Here is a 21,653-nt window from a genome sequence, read left to right on the forward strand (position 1 = left end):
ACAGCAGCGCTGCGCACAGAAACCGTAACAAGCCGTACCGAAACGTTGGCCGAAGCCATTCAAAACCGGATGTTTTCTGGTAAAGGCCAATCAGAGGAAGGATAATCCGGCTACTAGTTCCGGTAGTTCTGGCGGTGTTTTGTCTTTGTGATCTTGCAATATTTTCGTGGTACGTCGGTGCTGTGATGTTTTGGTGGTTGCGGTGATGCGACTAGTTTTTGCATAGTTGGCGAGATTGTCTGTTGGTATAGCGGTCGCGGCTAGTGCGTGAATTCCGCAAATGTCAGCAGCCGCCGCGGTAGACATAAATAACATACATTACTGCAAACTCGACATCGAGGCTTTGATCTATTGCGTCGAAGCTCGACCAGCCCTCTGGCACTCTCGTCACAAGGACCACAAAAACCGCTTCAAGAAACGGCTGCTGTGGGCCGAGGTTGCGGCCGCCGTGCTTCCTGACGTTTGCGATGCAGGTGAGCCAGTGCTGTCTTTGCGTACACAACACTCCTGCTTGAGTTCTGCCGTCTTGAGGGGCTCCCACAGGCGGGTCACGCCTTCAACTTGAATCTTTGATCTACGCAGAAGCGATGGTGCAGAAGCGATGGAAATCGCTACGCGACAAGTTCAGGCGTCTGTTCATCGCGCGAATGTCGGCGCAGAAGAACGGCATCAAGGCTGAAGAGGCAGCTGATGCCACCGTTGATGATGTGACATGGCCATACTACGAGCAGCTCCTCTTCTTGAAGAATTCCATTGAGGGAATACCGTGGGTACCGCGCCTTGTTATCGCAGTCATTTGCCGTCAGATCTTGCCTTTAAAACCGTAGTCAGGCCGTTAAAGCGTCTGCCATGGCCTGCCTGCAACCTAATAGACCGGTGGTGCTTTATCCTTTGAAACTGTACCTTCCTCACCCTAACCTTTGAAACGGGTGGACAGCTCTACTGCGTCCTAGCCGACACGTCCTAGCTGATGCAATATACGCACATAATAAACAAATGAAGTTAAGCCCAGTTCGTATGGAGTCATTGCAGACTAAGTACATGCACATAGCTAACAAAGCCTGGTGTTAAAAAAAAAATGTTGGCATGCACATAAATGCACAGCACTTCAAGGTACCCATAGACACATTATGTTCCGTGCATGCGCACAACCACATAACGTTACACAGGTGCACACATAAGTGCTGTTGCTGCGTTTTAATCAACCATTTGCACAGCTTGTCTTTAGTTATTGACACTATGCTGGTTGTTTCGCTGGCCGCGTTGCCGAACCCCAGTGCCGAACCCCAGTGCGCTCAACATGCTGAGAGAGACCTGTACAGCGCAAAACTAAGTGGTTGGTGCTCTTCTCTTCAATGCAAAATACTCTGCACAATGCTGTGAGGACCTCAGGAGATGTGTTAAAGTGGCGGCAGTAGAGCAATGTCTGCAACACCCCAGCTCATGCCTTGAAGAGCATGGCACTGCCAATATTGTCAAATATTCGCTCCACAGTACAGACGCTCGATACAAGCAGAGTACTCTGGTGAGCAACTAGCACAATTGTAGTAGATCGTAATCTCCTAGTCTGAAGGTAGATCGTAAGTCAATGCACATGCTCATGAGATTACATGTTCCGTCATTTCAATTTGTCGTGGGGCAGTGACAATAGCAGACAGCATGCAAACATGAGTAGGGAGTGCATCCACTGAACCTACAAACTACGAGAGTGCGTAATCCACTCGCCAGTGTGCTCTGCCTGCACCGAGTTGCCCGTGCTCCCGTTTTCACTGTCATAAAGCTTATGACCGTCCAGGTGAGGTTGGTAAATAAGTCTTACATAAGAACACGAAGAGCAGCACCAGGAATCTTCATTTAAGTAATTTGAAAACGAAGTAAAACAAGCACGGAGCATAAATGGCAGAAGACGAGAGTAATAGTTAATAATTGATAAACTACAAAATACAGTCACACATGTGCACAACATGGACAGTTGCTAGCACAATTTCATTTCTGCAGTAAGGAAAACATACTCAGTTGGGCAGTCAGCATTGTGATTGCGCAGCTAGTTTGCATCTGTGATATGTAACGAAAAGGGTCTCTTAATCTGTGGCCTTGTTCGGCTGTTGATGTTGGTCTTAGACATGAGAAGAGGAGATATGAACTACTAACCTGTTGGTTCAGAATTTTGTTGAAATAGTTATCACAGGATGTCTATTTCATGCTCATTGAGGCTTAGGATTACATGAAACTAAATACAGAGACTGACAAAGCTACAGTTTTGGGAGGGTACTGTACTTTGCATCCATTTACTGTTGTATATTCTTGACCCCACTCCATGTCCTCTCACTTCCTTGGTACAGGAGAGAATCATCAATACTGCCAGAGACACTGGCTCTTCTTTCTTTCTCACTTCCAGCCCCCATACTCTGATACTCTCCTCCCAATCCCAGTAAGGAGGAACATGCTTTTTCAACATATACAGCATAGGCCATAACTAAAAAACTTGAAGCTCAAAGGAGAAAACAGTGACAACAGGACGGGATACAGACTAGCACTTAGCCGTGTCCGTCCTGTCATCGCTGTTTTCTCCTATACGCTTCAAGTTTATTAGATATGGAATACCAGTAGGCTGCTCTCAAGTCTAGCATATGCCAGTAGTGCATGCCTATGCATGCTTACATGCTCTTTTTCTTCCATTGCTTTTTTTTGTGCGCCTGCATTGGCGGCCAACTGCTATCATGCAAAACGCAGATACTGCTCTTTTCTCATCCAGCTTCATATATACAAGATTATGCTTGTAAATGACCCTGGTCAAGGAAAAAGATCTGCAGCTTCAGGGATTTCCCTGGTACTGTACTCACTCACTGTGCCAGGAGGCATTCACATTACCATTTTCTGATGAGCAACTTCTTTTCAATGCCACTGTGTCATTGTCGTCTGCCACACTATTGCTTGTCATGGCCTCCGAAATGCATGTACAGACACCACCACCATACTCAAAGCCTGTATGGGGCACAAAACCTCTCGCAAATTATCAAGTGCCAAAGCTTCATGATACCACAGTGGTTAGTGTGTTCAGCTTTCACCAGCACATTGCCGCTGCAGCATGAGTCTGAATCACAGTTTCGGGGGTGGAGATTAAAGCTTTATTTTTATTAGGGTGCAGATTAGGATGAGGAGGTCGTGTGACAACACATTAACAATGGCGACTGCATTTTCGTTGGTGTAATGAATAATACGAATAGACAGACCCAGCTGACCCAGTTTCGTGGTCCTAATTTACTGCTGTAGCAGTAAAAGATCAGTTTGCCATGTGGTAGTCTGTGCAAAGACAAAATTATCCATTCTGTCTGAGAAATGACTTGTTGTGGAAGAGGTGGGAGATGATGTGCAGGGTGGCATGAACATGAAATGAAATTTGTAGTCAGAATATGAGCAGTGATTTCAGCAGACATGCGAGTTCAAACATCATTCGTTGCTGAGTGGATTTCACATTGAATAATATCTTAAGTGGCATATTTTCAATTTCAGAGCAAGAACAATGAAGATATAGCATCTCAAATGCATATTAAGCATTGCCTTTATAGTCAAAACTTCTGCAAGACACCCTCTATACATTTAGTCATGAAACTTGGTCTATGATAATGTCTATTTGTAGTATTCCTTTCAAGAGCCATCTTAACTGCAGACATACATATATTTGTCAGCACTGGTACTGCCATTCAGCAGACTTTCCTTGATCATACAGAATGACCACTGTACATCACATTATGGTGTTTCTACAGTACTGAAGGGAGTACTCACCACCACATTTTTGCACTCGCATCAGCTTGCCTTGCATAATCTGGCACATTGCTGCATGCACACTCAGCCTCCAAAGGGCACTGAGCACTGTACCACAAGCAACATTGTCATATCCAAGTGTCTCTGCTCTTGGGGTATTCAACCAGCAGTAGTCGAACAAGGGATGCCTCGAGCTGGACGCCTCACTTCAACTGTGATGCCTGTCTTCGTCATAGCCTGATGAGGACAACTTCTCAAGTTGAAATGTTGGCTTAAGCCTGAGGGGGCTGCACGATCGACCTTGTTTGATCGCTTCAAGTCTCCATGTTTCTGTGAATCTCGCTCTTGTCAGCACTTGTGGTCACACAGGTCACTATATGCGTGGACAGAAGAGCGAGGGTGTAATTCTTGTCAAAAGAAGCTTAGTAGAAACTTCTCACGGGACTTTCTGGTCCAGAGCGACAGCTGAACTCTTAGCTCTTTCACTCCCCTTTTTTCTCTCTTTTCATCCCTGTATACCCATCCCTCAGACTATGGTAGTGAGCTGTACATGGCGTCTGGTTAGCCACCCAGGCTTTCCTCTCTTCTATCTCTTTCTCAAACACTGCAATGATTTCTTTGCTGTATTTTATGTAAGAAAGTAATTCCTTTACCCGTCCTATAAACTACTTTAAAATTAACTACTGCTCATGTGTGTGTATATATTTACAGGTTATCCAACAATGCTAATGTGTCAGAAGAACCTTCCGAGAAAGTATTGCTGGGAATTGCACCATATGGCGACGTTGACTGTGTCTCTCTGCTCTCCGTGGAAAGCAACCATGATGCTCTGCCGGCTGCCTCTCCATCTACGGACTCTCAAGCAATGGTATCTGACTTGTCAGACCAGGAGATCGCTATTGCAGAGCCTGCAGATATTGAACCGGCACCTCAGCGAAGGCAGCGGAAAAGGAAGAAAGAGGATGAAGATCTGCAGCAACAGCTTGATGAAGTGTCTAACCTCCTCGAAAAACACAAGCCACCAGATGAGGATGAGCACTTTGCCATGTCTTTAGTGAGCCACATGAGGGCTGTGAAGCCACAAAATAAACTGGAAATGCGTGTGAAGGTGTTGCAGATTGTTCAGATGTTTAAAGAGCAATAGTTGAGTGTTTGGTGACTGGTTACAGAGGCAGCCAGGGAATGTGCTCCAACCATTCGGTGCACATTGCATTGCTTCCATGCACATCCAGTGTTAGGTGTACAGAGAAAATAGAATGCAAAGCTTGACAATGGACATGTGCTGTTGTCATTTTACATAAGCGTCACTTTTGTAATTTAAATAAAGCTTGTTTGAAAAATAGCTTGCAGCAAGAATGTTTGCAGAAGTGGCACTGGCCGCTGCTGCTAGAAATTATTCATGATCAGACATTTGGTCTTAGTACACATGGAAGCTCAATTCTGAAAGAACCACTTCCTGCCACGGTTACAGTGGCATTCGTTGTGTGACAACCTTGTATCTTGATAGACACCACTGTAGAAAAAGGTTTACACCCTTTGGGGTGTATCTTGTCCCCAAACAATACTCTGTCTTGCTTGCGTTTCCTTTCTTAAAAACTCGGTACTCACTACTTGTCACAGACCCCGTGAACGAGGCACAGACGCTGGACCAAATTCCAAAGCCGACTTATCAGCTTCCGAAAATAATCCCACGAAGGCAAGGACAATTAAGAATGGGCCCTCTGGTGCGCCAGCGAACGCCGGTTGCTGTCCAAAGACCGAGTCAGAGCCAAGAGTTGTCAAAACACATCAAAATATATTCTTCACATGAGGCAGTTACACACACACTTGCACACTTAGGCTAGACACAACACGATACAAATCAGATGGGTATTCACAAGACACAGGAAAATAATGACAAGCACTAAGAGTCCAACACGTAAAGTACAAAATGAATAGGAACACTAAGTGTCCAATAGTATTCACCCGTGCTGGTCTTGGAGTCAGACGATCTCGGCGTAGCTCGGGGCAAATCTCAAAGGAACTTTCTTTCTCTTTTATTTGAGACAATTTTCATACAAATAGACAGTTTTAGTTTAGCGTGGTTACCGGAATAGCGGGCGTACCGGAATAGCGGGATCGAAGTGCGCATGCGCAGAACGCTAACCGACCCATACCGTTTACCGTGCGCACGCTATTTCTCAGAGTTAACGTTACCGTGTTAGCGTGGTGTACGTAGTGTACGTAAAACATGGCGGCGGTCCCGGTCGCCCGCTTCGAACTGAATTTGGCGTAGTTTTTGTAGAATTCACTTCGTTCGTAGCAAATGACTGCGTAAACGGCTTTTGCTTAGTCTCATGCTGCTTCGCCGGGAGAGTGTTATGGCTAACCTTAAGGAATTTTCGAGATCGCTTCTCGTTTCGAACGCGCCTAAGCCTAACGAGAGAAATTTTTTTTGAGATGCGAGCGCCATCTGTCGCTAAAGTCGGAAGATAGGCGCGACGACGGCATATGGCCTCTGAGATCGGAGGATGTCGGAGGCTATGGTAGACAGCTTGTACTGCTTGTCTGTTTCGTTGCAGATCGACGGACATGTGAAGTAAAAATACAACGCGCTCCTGGCTTCCATTGCGCTGCCTATCGCACTTTCCGGACGCACACACACATAGAATTAGGTGCCCTGTGTATGCAAAATTCAAAGCGTAATGGAATAGCGTCCCGCACTGTAAACTACGCTATCACGCTATACTAAAACTCTCTTCCTGCAAAGTTCGTTTGCGGAACGGTAACGCTATTTCCCGTAACCCCGCTATTACGCTAACGCTAAACTAAAACTGTCTATTGACTCACGAGGTACACTTCTTCCGGAAATGCAGACGCTCGATGAACTCAACTAGCTTGCCGGGGAATCCCCTTCTGCAGACGATCTGTCTTCACGTTACATCTCTTCACCGGAGCGGTCTGATATCTCTGATTCTCGCACACCGTTTTTATAGCCTTTGACGGTAGTTCTCGAACCTTCCTATCGGAGTTGTGCTCTCGTAGCAATTCCAAAGCCTGGAAATCTTCTAGTCTTTTCTCGCACCTTCGACCGCCGCCGTCGGAGCGTCGTCGAGGGTCCTGTTGGCGCACGCTCTTGCTGTAGTAATCTTTCTCTCTCTGGACTTGCCGGGTGAGAAGGTGTCTCGGCGCCCGCGCTCCATCTCTCTGGTTACCGTCGCCTCGTCTACGCTCTTCTAGACGTCTAGACGCCGTGGTCGCGTCACTGTTTCAGGCGTATGCGCTCTCCCCCTCTGTTTAAGTTGCCAGGGGGCCGGCGTGTTCTTTCACTGGCTTGTGTGACACGCGGCGCGCGCTTTGATTACGCGCTCTCTTTGGAAGTACTGGGTGCACAGCGTTAAAAGGAAAGGCACGCAAGACAGATCACGATTATTGTTTGGGGACAAGATAAGCCCCAAAGGGTGCAAAGTTCTCAGAGGGAATCACCAATACCTGTTTATGTGCCCTTGTGTTCTTCCTTCAACTTGTGGTACGCATCCGGGAGGGGGTGATTGGCCATGGTGCCTTTGTCGTTTCGTTGCATAACTGCAACATTTGCTTCTTCAGCACACAAGCAGGTTAGACAACCTATCTGTTCACTTCATAGTATTTATTAAGCTTTTTTTGTGTTGGTGATCTTTGTGTTTTACCCGTGGACGTATTCCCGAATGGTCATTTTTAGAGATATCACTTTTAGTGCGTGCTGATTGGCTGGTTGAGCAAAACCGCACGAAAGTGACAGTATCACCCTGGCTCTGCCTCTGTTATACAGATAAGGCTGTGTGAACAATTGCTCTAGAAGTGTTGCCTTTCAATTGGCTGTTTGGGAGCACAGCTTCATGCACAATTGCTCAAAAATTTTGCCATAAGCAATATCATGTCACTATTGCTGAAAGCTGAGAGAGTTGGTTATCATTATTATGAGAAGATGAAAGTAAAGAAGGTGAAGCACAAAGTTCACAGGACAAACATGCACTTTGTGTTTGTGTCATCTTCTTTAGCCCTGAAACCATGCCTCAAGATAATGTCATTTGCAGCAATAGCTGCTAAGAGGTCTGTGTAATCTGCAGGAGCTCCAAGCCATCGCTTTACACCTCTTGAGTATGTCATTTTGTTAGTTCCGTGTGAGTGGTTGCCCAATAAGTGGCAGTGTAAGTGTGGAAATTGCACTTACAGAAGGCTGCTTTGATACCGTTGTCGTCATTGGATATTTTAATAGCATGCCACAAAGCAGCACTTTCCAGTCAGACAATGCTTAAAAGGGCCATGACAACCAAAATTTCAAGCTTGAATTATGCATTGCATGTTAGATCGTATGCGTCCCTCACCAAGCTGGCAAAAATTGAATGCATTTGGTGCCGCTGAAAATTGTTATTGCCCGCTGCGGTTGCTTAGTGGCTATGGCGTTGGGCTGCCAAGAACGAGGTCGCGGGATCGAATCCCGGCCACGGCGGCCGCATTTCGATAGGGCGAAATGCGAACACACCCGTGTACTTAGATTTAGGTGCACGTTAAGGAACCCCAGGTGGTCCAAATTATTCCGGAGTCCTCCACTACGGTGTGCCTTATAATCAGATCGTGGTTTTGGAACGTAAAACCCCATAATTTAAAATCAATTTTTACGTGAAATTATTTTTGTCGAAGTTGAACTGTACATCAGTTGGGTAACACTGACAAGTGACAAACTGCAAAAGTGCGTTATACGTGGTCAATGTGCATGGTATACACGTGGTTTCGTTTTCGCATGTGCATTGCGGGCGTCATTCCGAGGTAGTTTCTGCAGACGTTCTCTTATTTGTGCTGTTTTTATCATGCTAGAGAAATAACTGCGGTACATCGGTGACGCCCTTGCTGCGCCGTTGGGTGCCAGAGTGAGGAGTCCGTCTAGAGTCACTCTAGTCCGGCACGGCGCACTCGTGGTTTCGGATTATTTCGTAGCAGTCGACACAGCTATGACTCTGCACTTCGCGACGTCGCTAAAGCCGACGTTTATAGCAGGTACATTGGCTCAAGCCATGCCAAAATGGCGGTTGCTGTCGGTGGGAGGGGCTTAGAGACAGCGATTTGAAATTGAAATCTCAGGTTAAGCGCTCAAGCCCAGTTCTTTCCTTTTTTTGTGTGTGACCATATTGGCCCCTCAACTCTCAGTTACAATGATAAACTGAGAATAGTGAAGCTTTCTTAAAGATGTTGCAGAAGGTAATATCTTGACAGCCACAAGTTCCGCCATATTGTAGCATTCGTCATCTTGTCAGCTCTCATTGGCCCAGAGGGCTGCTATGGCATCTCTGATTGGCTCAAACTTCCACCATTACAGAATTCGACAGTATGGTGGAATCTGACACGGTTGATTATTATTTTTTTTTTCCTCTCAAGCTGCATTCAAAGGCGCTTGTTGTCATTCGTTCTGTCATCATGGCCAGGTATAGTACATTGTATGAGTGAAAACTTTTCCTTCTTCCATGGTAGAACAACTACCACTATTTGTGGCATCGCCTTTCGGCACGTCCAGAGCCAGTAGCTCGTTGGTCTGCCGTTCAATGTAGCGTAGCGACTGCGTGTAATTTTGTGCTACAATGTCATAAAAAAGGTTGTCGACATTTTAATAAAAGCCGAAAGCCTTAAATCTCGATGTTTCAATGTCGCTGTGAGGTATAGAAAAAATGTGGTTGATCCCTCTTATATAGGAATCGGTATAGAACACGAAAGTGAAACGTGTCTTCACAGAAGTAGTGTAATGTTTATTGCACATTGATATATAATGTCTATTGGTGTTTTGTGGCTAAAGCGCCCTTAGGCGTTGATGCACCCACGCTGACGCCTGGTGGCACGTCTCCTCCATCACGACTACCAACGTCGATGACCATGAGCAACCGTCGTGCATATGGAAGCTGCACTACGCTGCACACGCTAGCACAACGCGAAAGACGAAGCACGTAACTGACACACTAATACAACGCGCAAGACAAAGCACGTAACTGAATCGTCACCGAGTCAAATCAGCGCGTACAGCGCGTCGTAATTGCAGCCTCCGCGATCAACTTCAGAAACATTTTCAGAGCTAATTGCGGAGGCCACGCTCCGCTGTGCTGAGTACGGTGAACGCCACCTAGGTGGCGTTGGTAGTGCTTCTTGATGCCAGCGTCCCTTCGAATGCTGGCATCGAGGCGTCGTAGTGCTGAGACCACCGAAGCGTTCACTGTCGGTGCGCGTTAGTGTCATAATGCAGTACTTCTCTTTTCTGCTCGTAGGCGGCGGCACCGCCCCGAGCAAGAGCGCGGGTACACGGAGGAGTGTTAGATATATAAGGCGCGTCTGTGTAGCTCTCTGCAAATGCGTTTGTGGCGCAATGGGTTAAACGCTCGGCGATCTATCGTCGCGGACCGAGAGGTCGTGGGTTCGATTTCCAAATTTTGTATGTTTGTGGAACTTTTTCTTCTGGTTTCTTTCTTTGTATTATGTTCGTGTACATTGTAAGAACGTCATATCCGTGACGGAAATACGTCAGTGAAGTCTTGGTGGACCCCGGCATAAAACACCTTCGTGTTAAAAAATGTCAGTTTCGCCCTAAGGGCGAAGCAATGAATGCGATAGCAACACAGCAATGTCATACGAAGTAAGGTGAGCGGCTTTGGTAGCAATATGAATTGTAGTAAACATGAGCTGATTAAGTAAGCAGGTGTGCTGCGGCGTAAGTAGACCGACATGAAGAGAGACTCGATGACCACGAGAAGGCGCGTGTGAAACGGTGGTGTTGATGAGAAGCGCTTCCCGTGGGCAGCGCGTGCGAAGGGACACACCTGTAGCGCTGCACTGCCGATCCGGGCAGCATTGCATGTGTAGCGTGCGTTGGAAAATGTGGCCCGACTATTACTAACTGAATGAACAAGCGTGGTGTGAGCGCGCACAAACAAACACGAATAGATCACACTGAATGACTGCAGACAACGATTGTCAAAACGCTGGCAGCAAGCATACGCCGCAGCGGGCGAAGGTACGTGCGGTCTATCGCTTCAACGGAAACTGAGCGGCGAATGCACGGCGCATAAAGGTCAGAGCCGTGTGGAGATAAGAGAAGGTGCGGACGAGCGACGAGCGCGGTTGTTGGCAGAGTAGAAGTGCGCCCCCCCCCCCCCCCCCCCCCGCTCCCTCCGGCGCTGGCTTCCTGCTTCCTTGCTTGCGCGTGGGAGATGAGTGCGTTCGCTCTCCGTGATAGCGCGCGTCCCCGCAGGCTTCCGCTCGTGCATACGGCGCGCGGCGAAGATTTTATCTATAGGGAACCTCACGGTGACGGCGACGACGACGGCGATGGCGACGACGACGGCGACGCCGATGGCAGAAATCCGGTTGAAGTGTCCATATAATTGCTATCGCAATAAAAGTGAGTGAGCTCGCCTCGCGCTTGCCTCGCGCTCGTGCCACTACTCGCGCGTTCGTCGGCGCTGGGGAGGAGGGAAATGTCAGCGGTGGCGTGGGAGGGCGTTGACGGAAAGGGCAATGGCGGTGCTGGGGAGGAGGAGGGAAATAGCAGCAGCGCAGTAGGGGCGTTGAGGGCAAGCACGGTGGCGGCGATGGGGAGGAGAGAAATGTCAGCGGCGGCGCCCGTAGAACGTTCTGGAAACGGCGGCAGCACGCTCGCGCGCCTTGTATACGTCGCCGCGTGGACTCGGCGCTTCATTCCACATCGTTATGGGTCCAACTAGGCTTTCGCTTTCACATTTTTAAAAAGTTGTCGCAGTTTCACCTGAAAGGTGAAGCATCAATTGCGATAGCAAATTTGTAGAGAGATATACGGAGTAATGATATTAGCTTTATCAGCTGTATAAACTTGGACATGCAGCAGCACCGGCAACGCGCCGAACTGTTGTCGACGCCGTCGGCATTTTGCCCGCGTTCGCTCAAAATGCGTGCGGCGTTGGTGACTGTTGCCGGAGCCTCTGATATAAATAGGCACTTGGTGCCGCAGCTAAACGTCGCCTCCCTTCCCTCCCCCTTCCCCCCCTCCCCCACGGCCTCTCGCGCATCGGAAGAAGGCGCGTTTGCTCTACATATATGGTGATTGTAAAGGAGGAAAGAGACGCCTACTTCTGCAGCCCTTAAGGAAGCACGGCGCAGAACTCGCGTTTGTTCTCCGCCGTGCGTTCACTCCCCGTGAAAGAGCGCGTCCCTCGCGCCCTTTCACTCGCACATACAGCGTTCGGCGGCGCGCGGCCACGATTTCATCTCCATTGACGTCATACGGAACCTCACGGCGACGGCGACGCCGACGGCGACGCCGACGGCAGAAATCTGCTTTTGAGTGTCCATATAATTGCTATCGCAATAAAAGTTCTAAGCATGCCCCGTAATTTTTTTCTCCTGTGTCCAAGCGTTCGTTTCAAGACACTGAAGCCAGCAAAAGTAAATATATGCATACAAAAAAAATCGTATAACTACGGTAATTGATTTACGGGTTTTGTTTTGCTTAAAGTAAGTCCCCGCGAATGTATATAAAAATCAGACAGATAAGTTACTATTCTCCAATTGAATTTATCTTGTCTTCTGTCGTAGTAATGGGGAGGCCTCTGCGTTTTGTGCTAAACAGCTTCACTCGTCATCCACCTTCACAGAGTGGAATGGCTCCTGATTTGTTTTTTTTTTTTTTGCTTCACGTGAGTTCGGCCCTAGGGCAGGGCTTCTCAGGACCTATTTAATAAAGTTATTTGTCTGTCTGTTCACGTGAGTTCCAGTCAGATTTACACCAAGAACTTCATACCATGCTGTTATGTAATCTATATGTGACATATAAATTGTATCGTGCGTTTCTAGAAAAAATGTGGTTGATCCCTCTTATATAGGAATCGGTATAGAACACGAAAGTGAAACGTGTCTTCACAGAAGTAGTGTAATGTTTATTGCACATTGATATATAATGTCTATTGGTGTTTTGTGGCTAAAGCGCCCTTAGGCGTTGCTGCACCCAAGCTGACGCCTGGTGGCACGTCTCCTCCATCACGACTACCAACGTCGATGACCATGAGCAACCGTCGTGCATATGGAAGCTGCACTACGCTGCACACGCTAGCACAACGCGAAAGACGAAGCACGTAACTGACACACTAATACAACGCGCAAGACAAAGCACGTAACTGAATCGTCACCGAGTCAAATCAGCGCGTACAGCGCGTCGTAATTGCAGCCTCCGCGATCAACTTCAGAAACATTTTCAGAGCTAATTGCGGAGGCCACGCTCCGCTGTGCTGAGTACGGTGAACGCCACCTAGGTGGCGTTGGTAGTGCTTCTTGATGCCAGCGTCCCTTCGAATGCTGGCATCGAGGCGTCGTAGTGCTGAGACCACCGAAGCGTTCACTGTCGGTGCGCGTTAGTGTCATAATGCAGTACTTCTCTTTTCTGCTCGTAGGCGGCGGCACCGCCCCGAGCAAGAGCGCGGGTACACGGAGGAGTGTTAGATATATAAGGCGCGTCTGTGTAGCTCTCTGCAAATGCGTTTGTGGCGCAATGGGTTAAACGCTCGGCGATCTATCGTCGCGGACCGAGAGGTCGTGGGTTCGATTTCCAAATTTTGTATGTTTGTGGAACTTTTTCTTCTGGTTTCTTTCTTTGTATTATGTTCGTGTACATTGTAAGAACGTCATATCCGTGACGGAAATACGTCAGTGAAGTCTTGGTGGACCCCGGCATAAAACACTTTCGTGTTAAAATGAAAGAACTACCCAGCCCGCATCTCAAATGTGAGACGAGCCTTTGTCAATTAAATATAAACCAAGCGAGGTCCACTCCTTACCTCTCGATGTTGCCCTGCGTGGATTATCAGGGAAATTAAGGATTAATTGTCAGGGAGCAAACAGCGCACAAATGCAGCAGTAATTTTTTGTTATACGTTCTTTTATTTCCGTGTTGCTTTATTATTCGTGATAAACCGTAATAAAATATTAATCTGTTTAGCTGTGCACTTTTTTATTTTTAAGAGTTGAGCGTTGTGTCCGACTCATTCAAAGGAGTAACTCTCCCCACACTCTGACAACTCACCTGTTCTTCGGGAGGAGTATGCAGCTTTCAGTTTCACAACTAATAAGGCGGTTCTGCGATCAACCTGCTTAATTAAAAACATCTCTTGCTGAAGTGTTCATATATAAATAGTAACTACTAACAACTAAACTAAGAACTACGCATAGGCAACATTTATAACTGCACCGTATATTGCGATCACAGTTACACGTTGACAATATCCAGTACTAGCATAATACCGTTCGTACGCTACAAGTTTACATTATAATATCGCATTCTTTTATTGTCGTACATTAAGCATAGGAGGCTCAAACCCGCCGGATCTATTTGTCTGAGTGGGCGTTCTCGCGGAACGGGTGAAGCCTCGAGCCGCGGCTGCGCAGTGGGGTAGCGTGACGTCAGCGGCCAACGCCAGCGTGCGGGCCTAAGATGCCGTCGCGTGGTGAACAAAACTAAAAGAAACGGGAGCAGATGCGCGCCTTGTGTAAAAGGATGACGTCCCGTGGGAAACAAAACATGAAGCAAAAGACGCTGTCTCGCGCTTTCGGCTACTACCCCACATCGTTCTTTTTGTAGGTGGCGTCGTGAGTCTTCATAGGCGGTGATTTGCATATCGTAAACAACTAGCGTAGTGGTTGGCGCGTTGGAGCGGAAGCGTTAGTCCTCCAAAGAAAACAAAAGTGTCTCAGCCGAACACAAAGAAGCTCCTTAAGGAAATCAAGGAGTCCCAACAGAATTCCAAGGCCGGACCCGTGCTTACTCACCTATAACGAATCGGCAACAGGTCATCCCAAATTTTGTTATCAGAAACAACACAGACTTAGATAAAATCAGGCACGTACAGCCGCCAAGCACATGGCTCCCTTGGGCAACGTCTTTTTCCTTTAAGTTCAGAGAACACGAATACGGCCCCAGCTTCGCTATAGGTGTTGCACCAGCCGTATAAGAGGCGGGTTTATCGTGAACAGAAACGGTGAATTTCGGTAAATAAAAAAAGATTACTATCATAATCATCATCATTGACAGAAGCTGAATCCCCCCCCCCCCCCACAAAAAAAAAAAAACCTGGATCCGCCCCTGCTTACACCAATCCGAACTCCACCGTGGCTAAGATCAGTTTCTACGGCAGTGTGCCCGGAATTCGCAGCAAAACGAGTTTTGAATTGGTGGAGCGCCAGTCACGTGATCAAGAACACCCTGGTTCGATTCCGGGTGATGGGCGCAGATTTTCATGTAAAATAAGCTTTATTCCACTCTTCATAAGGGGGATTGAATCGCAGGCGAAAAGCTATGTTGTAGCTTGCTCATTCGTACATTTCATCACTTACCGTTGTTGCGTAGAAATGTTCTAGGTTGAGTTCTCAAGTAACTAACGCTTATGTTTTGCTTCTCGCTTTGTATTGTGTTTAGGTCCATGCACAGCGTTCAGGACTATGTAAATAGTACGCCCGAGTAACCTGCAGTCGCGAAAATAAGTTGTTTTGCAGGATACTTTCGAACGGTGAAACGGGTTATATCGCGGAAGCGACTGCGAAGTTGAATGCGAAGTGGGAAATATAGTTTCATGTCCTTCGAAATTCGAAGACGCAACATTTTTACCTCGGGAACTACTGAAGCGCCGGAGTTTGACGTTGGTTCTGGACACCAAGGATCTGCTAGTAGCAGCCCAGCTGTGACTGGGCCTCGTAATTAAATTCTAGCGGCCATTTGTCTAGAAAGCAATGAAGTTGCCGATGGAGAGGCAATTGGAGCTGCCTTGCATGGTGGCAGCGTAGTGTGCATTGCTTTTTCAAGACATTCATTCATTCATTCATTCATTCATTCAGTTTATTCACCAGATAATACTGGATGGCTACCTGGGCTAAAAGTTTCATTGCATAAAGACATAAAAGTCCTATAAATTTCAACTTCATCTGTGGGTTGAAAGAACATACTTTCAGTGCAGATATTGGCCAAGTCATCGCCGAGTAGGGGATTTGTAGCAAGAGTGTTATTGCCAATGAAATGCATGTTGAAAAATTCTGCGAGAGTCACCAATATACACTCTGATGTTGTAGCTCTCTGCTTGTTCATGCGATACGGAGATTTACATCCAATCACTGGGCGCAACCAGATCGTCACCACCGGCATCTGTACAAGTTTGACACCGAAATGGGGTTTCGCTTGCCCCCTAAGCTCAAACGCCGTGACACAAGTTTGGAGCACGGAATACGACTTAGTGTGGCATTCACACGTCGCTATATGTGCACCCCATCGGTCGTGAGAGCAGCCTAGGTTGCCGCCGTTGCTGTACACCAGAAACACTATCACAGATATTTTGTGTTTGCCCAACATACACGCAGGAGCGACAGACTTTCTTTTATTTCTGGCAACCGTCAACGCTAGACCAATCTCGAAGGACATTATTTTGGGTCATTGGCCCAACCCTAGATGTGCTACGCTAACAGTACAAGCTACGATACAATTTCTGCACAACAGAGGACTTGGCTCAAGACTGTAACTAAAATACGCTGCTGTACGTGCTAATTTATTTATTATTGCATGATCGATTATCGATTAGCTATTGATTGGTTATCTTAAGGTATTGGCCACGTATCTGGGCTAGGCTAAGCACTACCAAGTCATCCCCAGCATTTTTCGGATTAGTTATTTATTGGATATCGATTGGTTATCGATGACTGACTAAGCTTAAGTAGTCCCAACCATGCTTAGCTAGACTTTTAGCCAGGTTCAGCTTCGCTAGTTCACAGGGGTAAGTGCCATTGCGCTTGGACCCTTTCTGCACGGCCGCCAGGATCGGCTCACATTTCCTGTTTACGACAAACAGATTACGCTCGGCATAAACAGCTCCTCTGTTAAAATTCACCGACGATTACGATACTCCCTAATGCGAAATTTGAGCGAAGCACTATACTCGTTTTCATTTCGCGATTTATTGGCTGGCGCGGACAATCTGTCTCGTGCGTCACGTTGCAGACGGAGCGAAGTGTGGCGCGACTGCCTCGCCAATCGGGAGATCGCGAGAGGCAGTGCGTGGGTGACGCGTGGGCGCGATTCACAGCAGCCGCCGCAGACAGACCTCCGCTCATGCAGCGCTTTGTTTCCATATGTCTGACGCACGCTACTCTGGCCCCATCTCGTAACCATCGTCGCCGCAGAGCCCGTCTTGTTCGGCACTACGCTTTTCTTCTCACGCTATCGCCATACCCTCCTCCTCCGTTTTCCTCCTCACGCTCTCTTCGCTATCACCGTCTTTCATCCCCCACTACACTCCACGTTCGCTCTTTCATCCTTCGCTGTGCTCGTTCGCTCGGTTACGAGGGACGCCGCCACTCGCCACAGGAACGGGCGCCTAAGAGCTGCGCTCTAAAAAGTGCGGTTGGATATTTGCAAGCAGCCCAAGCCGACCTCCTGAAGGAAGGAAGGAAGCAAGAGAAAGGCAGAAGGCAGGGAGGTTAACCAGAATAACGTCCGGTTGGCTACCCTACACCGGGGGAATGGGAAGAGGGAACACAACGATGACAGGGAGAGAGAGGAGGGAAGGAAAGAAGGGAAATGAGCGGTTAGTTCGCTGACTCGTATGTTAGTGCACTAATAGTCACAGACGTTGACACAAGCCCGTCGTCCTCAAGAAGCACAAAAGTGCCTTCACCGCTTTATGGGCCGACGAGCGATGGGGGCGGTGTTCCAGCAGCACCTGCACGGAAAGCGTCCGATTGTCCAGTTTTTTTAGCGCGTTAGCAAGTTCTTGTCTTTCTTGGGCGTATCGTGGACAGTGGCACAGCAGGTGGTCAATAGTTTCGTCGGTGCCGCAGACCTCGTGAGAGAGTCAGATAAATGCCGGTGCTGAAAAGAGCCGGGTGACTTTCGTAATGCCATACCATTCAATGGGCCATTCAATGTGATTATTCGGAGAGGTGCCGCACTTTCCGGCGTAGCTGTTGCGCCGTTGACCTTTTCTCGTCTTATCGCTGCCACAGTGCGTCTCGTGTCCTCGCTTCCCTTAATTTTCCAAGTTTGTGCTCAGGGGCGGAGTTTGTGCTGTTGTGTGGACTTTTTAAAGCGAAGCTTTGTACCTCTACCAGCCAAGGGTTCTGTCGTGTCCGTCGTTGTAAGCAAAAAACGATTCCCGACGAACCGCTAATAATTTCAGGTATAGCAGTATAGCTTACTTGAATTCAGGCATTCAGCGTACAACTAAGCACTCGTTTTCGCAAGAAAAACCACAAGAACAAGCTTCAAAGTGATGAGCCAACATGATGGATGATAAGGGCTGTGGGCAAACAACGGAAACAGGCTCGGCGCGGTCCGTAAGATTAGATTGCAGCTGTTGCAAAGCTTATGCAGCTGCTTGAAAGAGGGTTGACGTCATTCGAAACCCTTCCATTTCGTCTTGGAAGAGTTAGCACTCGTGTGCTTCACCAATGCAAAACAACGAACCACCATTCGCGGAACGTGCATTGATTTAACCTTGGCAAAGAATGTAACTACAGTGAAAACTGAAAATTTGAGTGTATATCACACCGATCATAAAGCAGTAGTGAACATTGTTGTGAAGTAAATAATAATAAAGGCCGTGGTTAAAGTTACGTTGTAGTGTGTGAAATATCAAGTGCGCCACAGTCACCGTGAGGGTGGCGTAAAAAGCTTTGCTTTCCAACCACCTTCACAGGGTGGATTGGCGGGCAATTTTTTTTTCCTCGAAGCTGGAGTCCTACGACGGCTTCGAACCACCTCATTGGATTACTGGTTTCCCTGGTGCAGGGATCTGAGGAAGACCAACTGTTTATACAAGCAAAATGTTGTGTGTTACGAGTGTGCTCCGATATAGCATGTAACTGTGAGCGAACCCCATGTTCCTGCAACTATGAGTGCCCCTTAATTCTGTAAGGATGTGTGCTCTAATACCCCCCGTGGAAAATGTAAAAGAGTCTTTGTGGTTATTTATATTTCCGACCTCTACCTCCTCATCAGCAAGCAACTCCTGATTTGAAGTGACCGACGTCAACTTCGTGTGACGCTCCAGTAGCGTAGGCTAGCTATTCCTTTCGAGATGCTCCGACGATGTAGAGCCTACATGCGAGCGTTGTTTCCTTCCGACGATGTATAGGCAAGCGATCTCTTGCAGTTATCCTAATAATCATCAGAAATCCTGCCTCATGCCTGTTAGTAACCATTTGCCAAACATTGTTAATATTATTTTATTGCGATCAATTATATTGACACTTCAAGCGGATTTCTGCCGTCGGCGTGAAGTTCCGTATAAAGTCCAAGGGTGATAAAATCGTCTCCGCGCGCCGTATGTGCGAGTGAAAGCGCGCGGGGGACGCGCGCCTTCACGGAGAGCGAACGCACTGCGGAACCTAAATGCGACTTCCGTCGCGCGAAAGGCCGTGGGGGTATAGGAGGGAGGGAGGGGGGAGGGGCGACGCTATGCTGCGGCACCAAATGCGTATCTTGCAACCGGGGGCAAGGGTAACTGGCGACGCAATCTCCCACGCGAAAGGAGCAAAGCGGGAAGGCACGCGGGAGGGAGGGGGGGGGGCGGCTTCTACTCTGCCAACAAATGCGTTCTTGTACTTTGCGCCTGTCCGGGCTGTCGGTGTTGTCGCGCGCACCGTATCTTGAAAGCGATCTCCACACGGCTCTGACCTTTGTATGCGCTGTGCTTACGCCGCTCAGTTTCCGCTGAAGCGATAGACCGCACGAACCTTTACTTGCTGCGGCGGCTGCGCTTCCCCACGCCCGCGTTTTGACAGTGGTTGCCTGTGGTCATCGAGTGTGATCTATTCATGTTTGCTTGCGCGCGCTGACACCACGCTTGGTAATTCAGTTAAGCGAATGAGTCAAGTTTATGCGTCGCCTTTCGGGAGAAACTGCGACATTTTTTTTAACACGAAAGTGTTTTATGCCGGGGTCCACCAAGACTTCACTGACGTATTTCCGTCAGCTTACAATGTACACGAACATAATACAAAGAAAGAAACCAGAAGAAAAAGTTCCACAAACATGCAAAATCTGGAAATCGAACCCACGACCTCTCGGTCCGCGACGATAGATCGCCGAGCGTTTAACCCATTGCGCCACAAACGCATTTGCAGAGAGCTACACAGACGCGCCTTATATATCTAACACTCCTCCGTGTACCCGCGCTCTTGCTCGGGGCGGTGCCGCCGCCTACGAGCAGAAAAGATAAGTACTGCATTATGACACTAACGCGCACCGACAGTGAACGCTTCGGTGGTCTCAGCACTACGACGCCTCGATGCCAGCATTCGAAGGGACGCTGGCATCAAGAAGCACTACCAACGCCAGGTGGCGTTCACCGTACTCAGCACAGCGGAGCGTGGCCTCCGCAATTAGCTCTGAAAATGTTTCTGAAGTTGATCGCGGAGGCTGCAATTACGACGCGCTGTACGCGCTGATTTGACTCGGTGACGATTCAGTTACGTGCTTTGTCTTGCGCGTTGTATTAGTGTGTCAGTTACGTGCTTCGTCTTTCGCGTTGTGCTAGCGTGTGCAGCGTAGTGCAGCTTCCATATGCACGACGGTTGCTCATGGTCATCGACGTTGGTAGTCGTGATGGAGGAGACGTGCCACCAGGCGTCAGCGTGGGTGCATCAACGCCTAAGGCCGCTTTAGCCACAAAACACCAATAGACATTATATATCAATGTGCAATAAACATTACACTACTTCTGTGAAGACACGTTTCACTTTCGTGTTCTATACCGATTCCTATATAAGAGGGATCAACCACATTTTTTTCATTAAATGAAGCAGCCAGTAGTGCCTTCTGTCCCAGTGCGTGGTACGGCGTTCTGAAGGAGGCACGGGTAGACTGCTTGCTTGAACATGCGCATACAGTGGCTAGCTATGTGGGACTTCATGGCGCAGACTGAGGCGTGGATTCAGCGTAAAAATGTGGTTGATCCCTCTTATATAGGAATCGGTATAGAACACGAAAGTGAAACGTGTCTTCACAGAAGTAGTGTAATGTTTATTGCACATTGATATATAATGTCTATTGGTGTTTTGTGGCTAAAGCGCCCTTAGGCGTTGATGCACCCACGCTGACGCCTGGTGGCACGTCTCCTCCATCACGACTACCAACGTCGATGACCATGAGCAACCGTCGTGCATATGGAAGCTGCACTACGCTGCACACGCTAGCACAACGCGAAAGACGAAGCACGTAACTGACACACTAATACAACGCGCAAGACAAAGCACGTAACTGAATCGTCACCGAGTCAAATCAGCGCGTACAGCGCGTCGTAATTGCAGCCTCCGCGATCAACTTCAGAAACATTTTCAGAGCTAATAGCGGAGGCCACGCTCCGCTGTGCTGAGTACGGTGAACGCCACCTAGGTGGCGTTGGTAGTGCTTCTTGATGCCAGCGTCCTTTCGAATGCTGGCATCGAGGCGTCGTAGTGCTGAGACCACCGAAGCGTTCACTGTCGGTGCGCGTTAGTGTCATAATGCAGTACTTCTCTTTTCTGCTCGTAGGCGGCGGCACCGCCCCGAGCAAGAGCGCGGGTACACGGAGGAGTGTTAGATATATAAGGCGCGTCTGTGTAGCTCTCTGCAAATGCGTTTGTGGCGCAATGGTTAAACGCTCGGCAATCTATCGTCGCGGACCGAGAGGTCGTGGGTTCGATTTCCAAATTTTGCATGTTTGTGGAACTTTTTCTTCTGGTTTCTTTCTTTGTATTATGTTCGTGTACATTGTAAGAACGTCATATCCGTGACGGAAATACGTCAGTGAAGTCTTGGTGGACCCCGGCATAATACACTTTCGTGTTAAAAAAGGTAAAGCGCGAACGCACATTGATATGCTGCTTTGCCTCAAAAAGGGTGT

At 48.1% G+C, this 21,653-nt stretch overlaps 1 protein-coding gene across 1 annotated transcript; it reads left to right on the forward strand.

The window, feature by feature from the left end:
• The first annotated feature begins 58 nt into the window (after positions 1 to 58).
• Positions 59 to 5,107, forward strand: LOC119450298 (transcription factor Adf-1). Its single transcript, XM_037713720.2, has 3 exons — positions 59 to 473; positions 583 to 766; positions 4,477 to 5,107. Exons 1-3 carry the CDS (start codon positions 281 to 283, stop codon positions 4,907 to 4,909), a joined length of 810 nt encoding a protein of 269 aa, XP_037569648.1. The 5' UTR covers positions 59 to 280; the 3' UTR covers positions 4,910 to 5,107.
• Positions 5,108 to 21,653: the final 16,546 nt, after the last annotated feature.

Source organism: Dermacentor silvarum, chromosome 4, assembly GCF_013339745.2.
Source record: "Dermacentor silvarum isolate Dsil-2018 chromosome 4, BIME_Dsil_1.4, whole genome shotgun sequence".
NCBI lineage: Eukaryota > Metazoa > Arthropoda > Arachnida > Ixodida > Ixodidae > Dermacentor > Dermacentor silvarum.

Coding starts and splice junctions, on each gene's coding strand:
- LOC119450298 (XM_037713720.2), top strand. CDS start 281: ATGTCAGCAGCCGCCGCGGTAGACATAAATAACATACATTACTGCAAA. Junction 474..582: donor TCCTGACGTTTGCGATGCAG/GTGAGCCAGTGC, acceptor TGATCTACGCAG/AAGCGATGGTGCAGAAGCGA. Junction 767..4,476: donor AATTCCATTGAGGGAATACC/GTGGGTACCGCG, acceptor ATATATTTACAG/GTTATCCAACAATGCTAATG.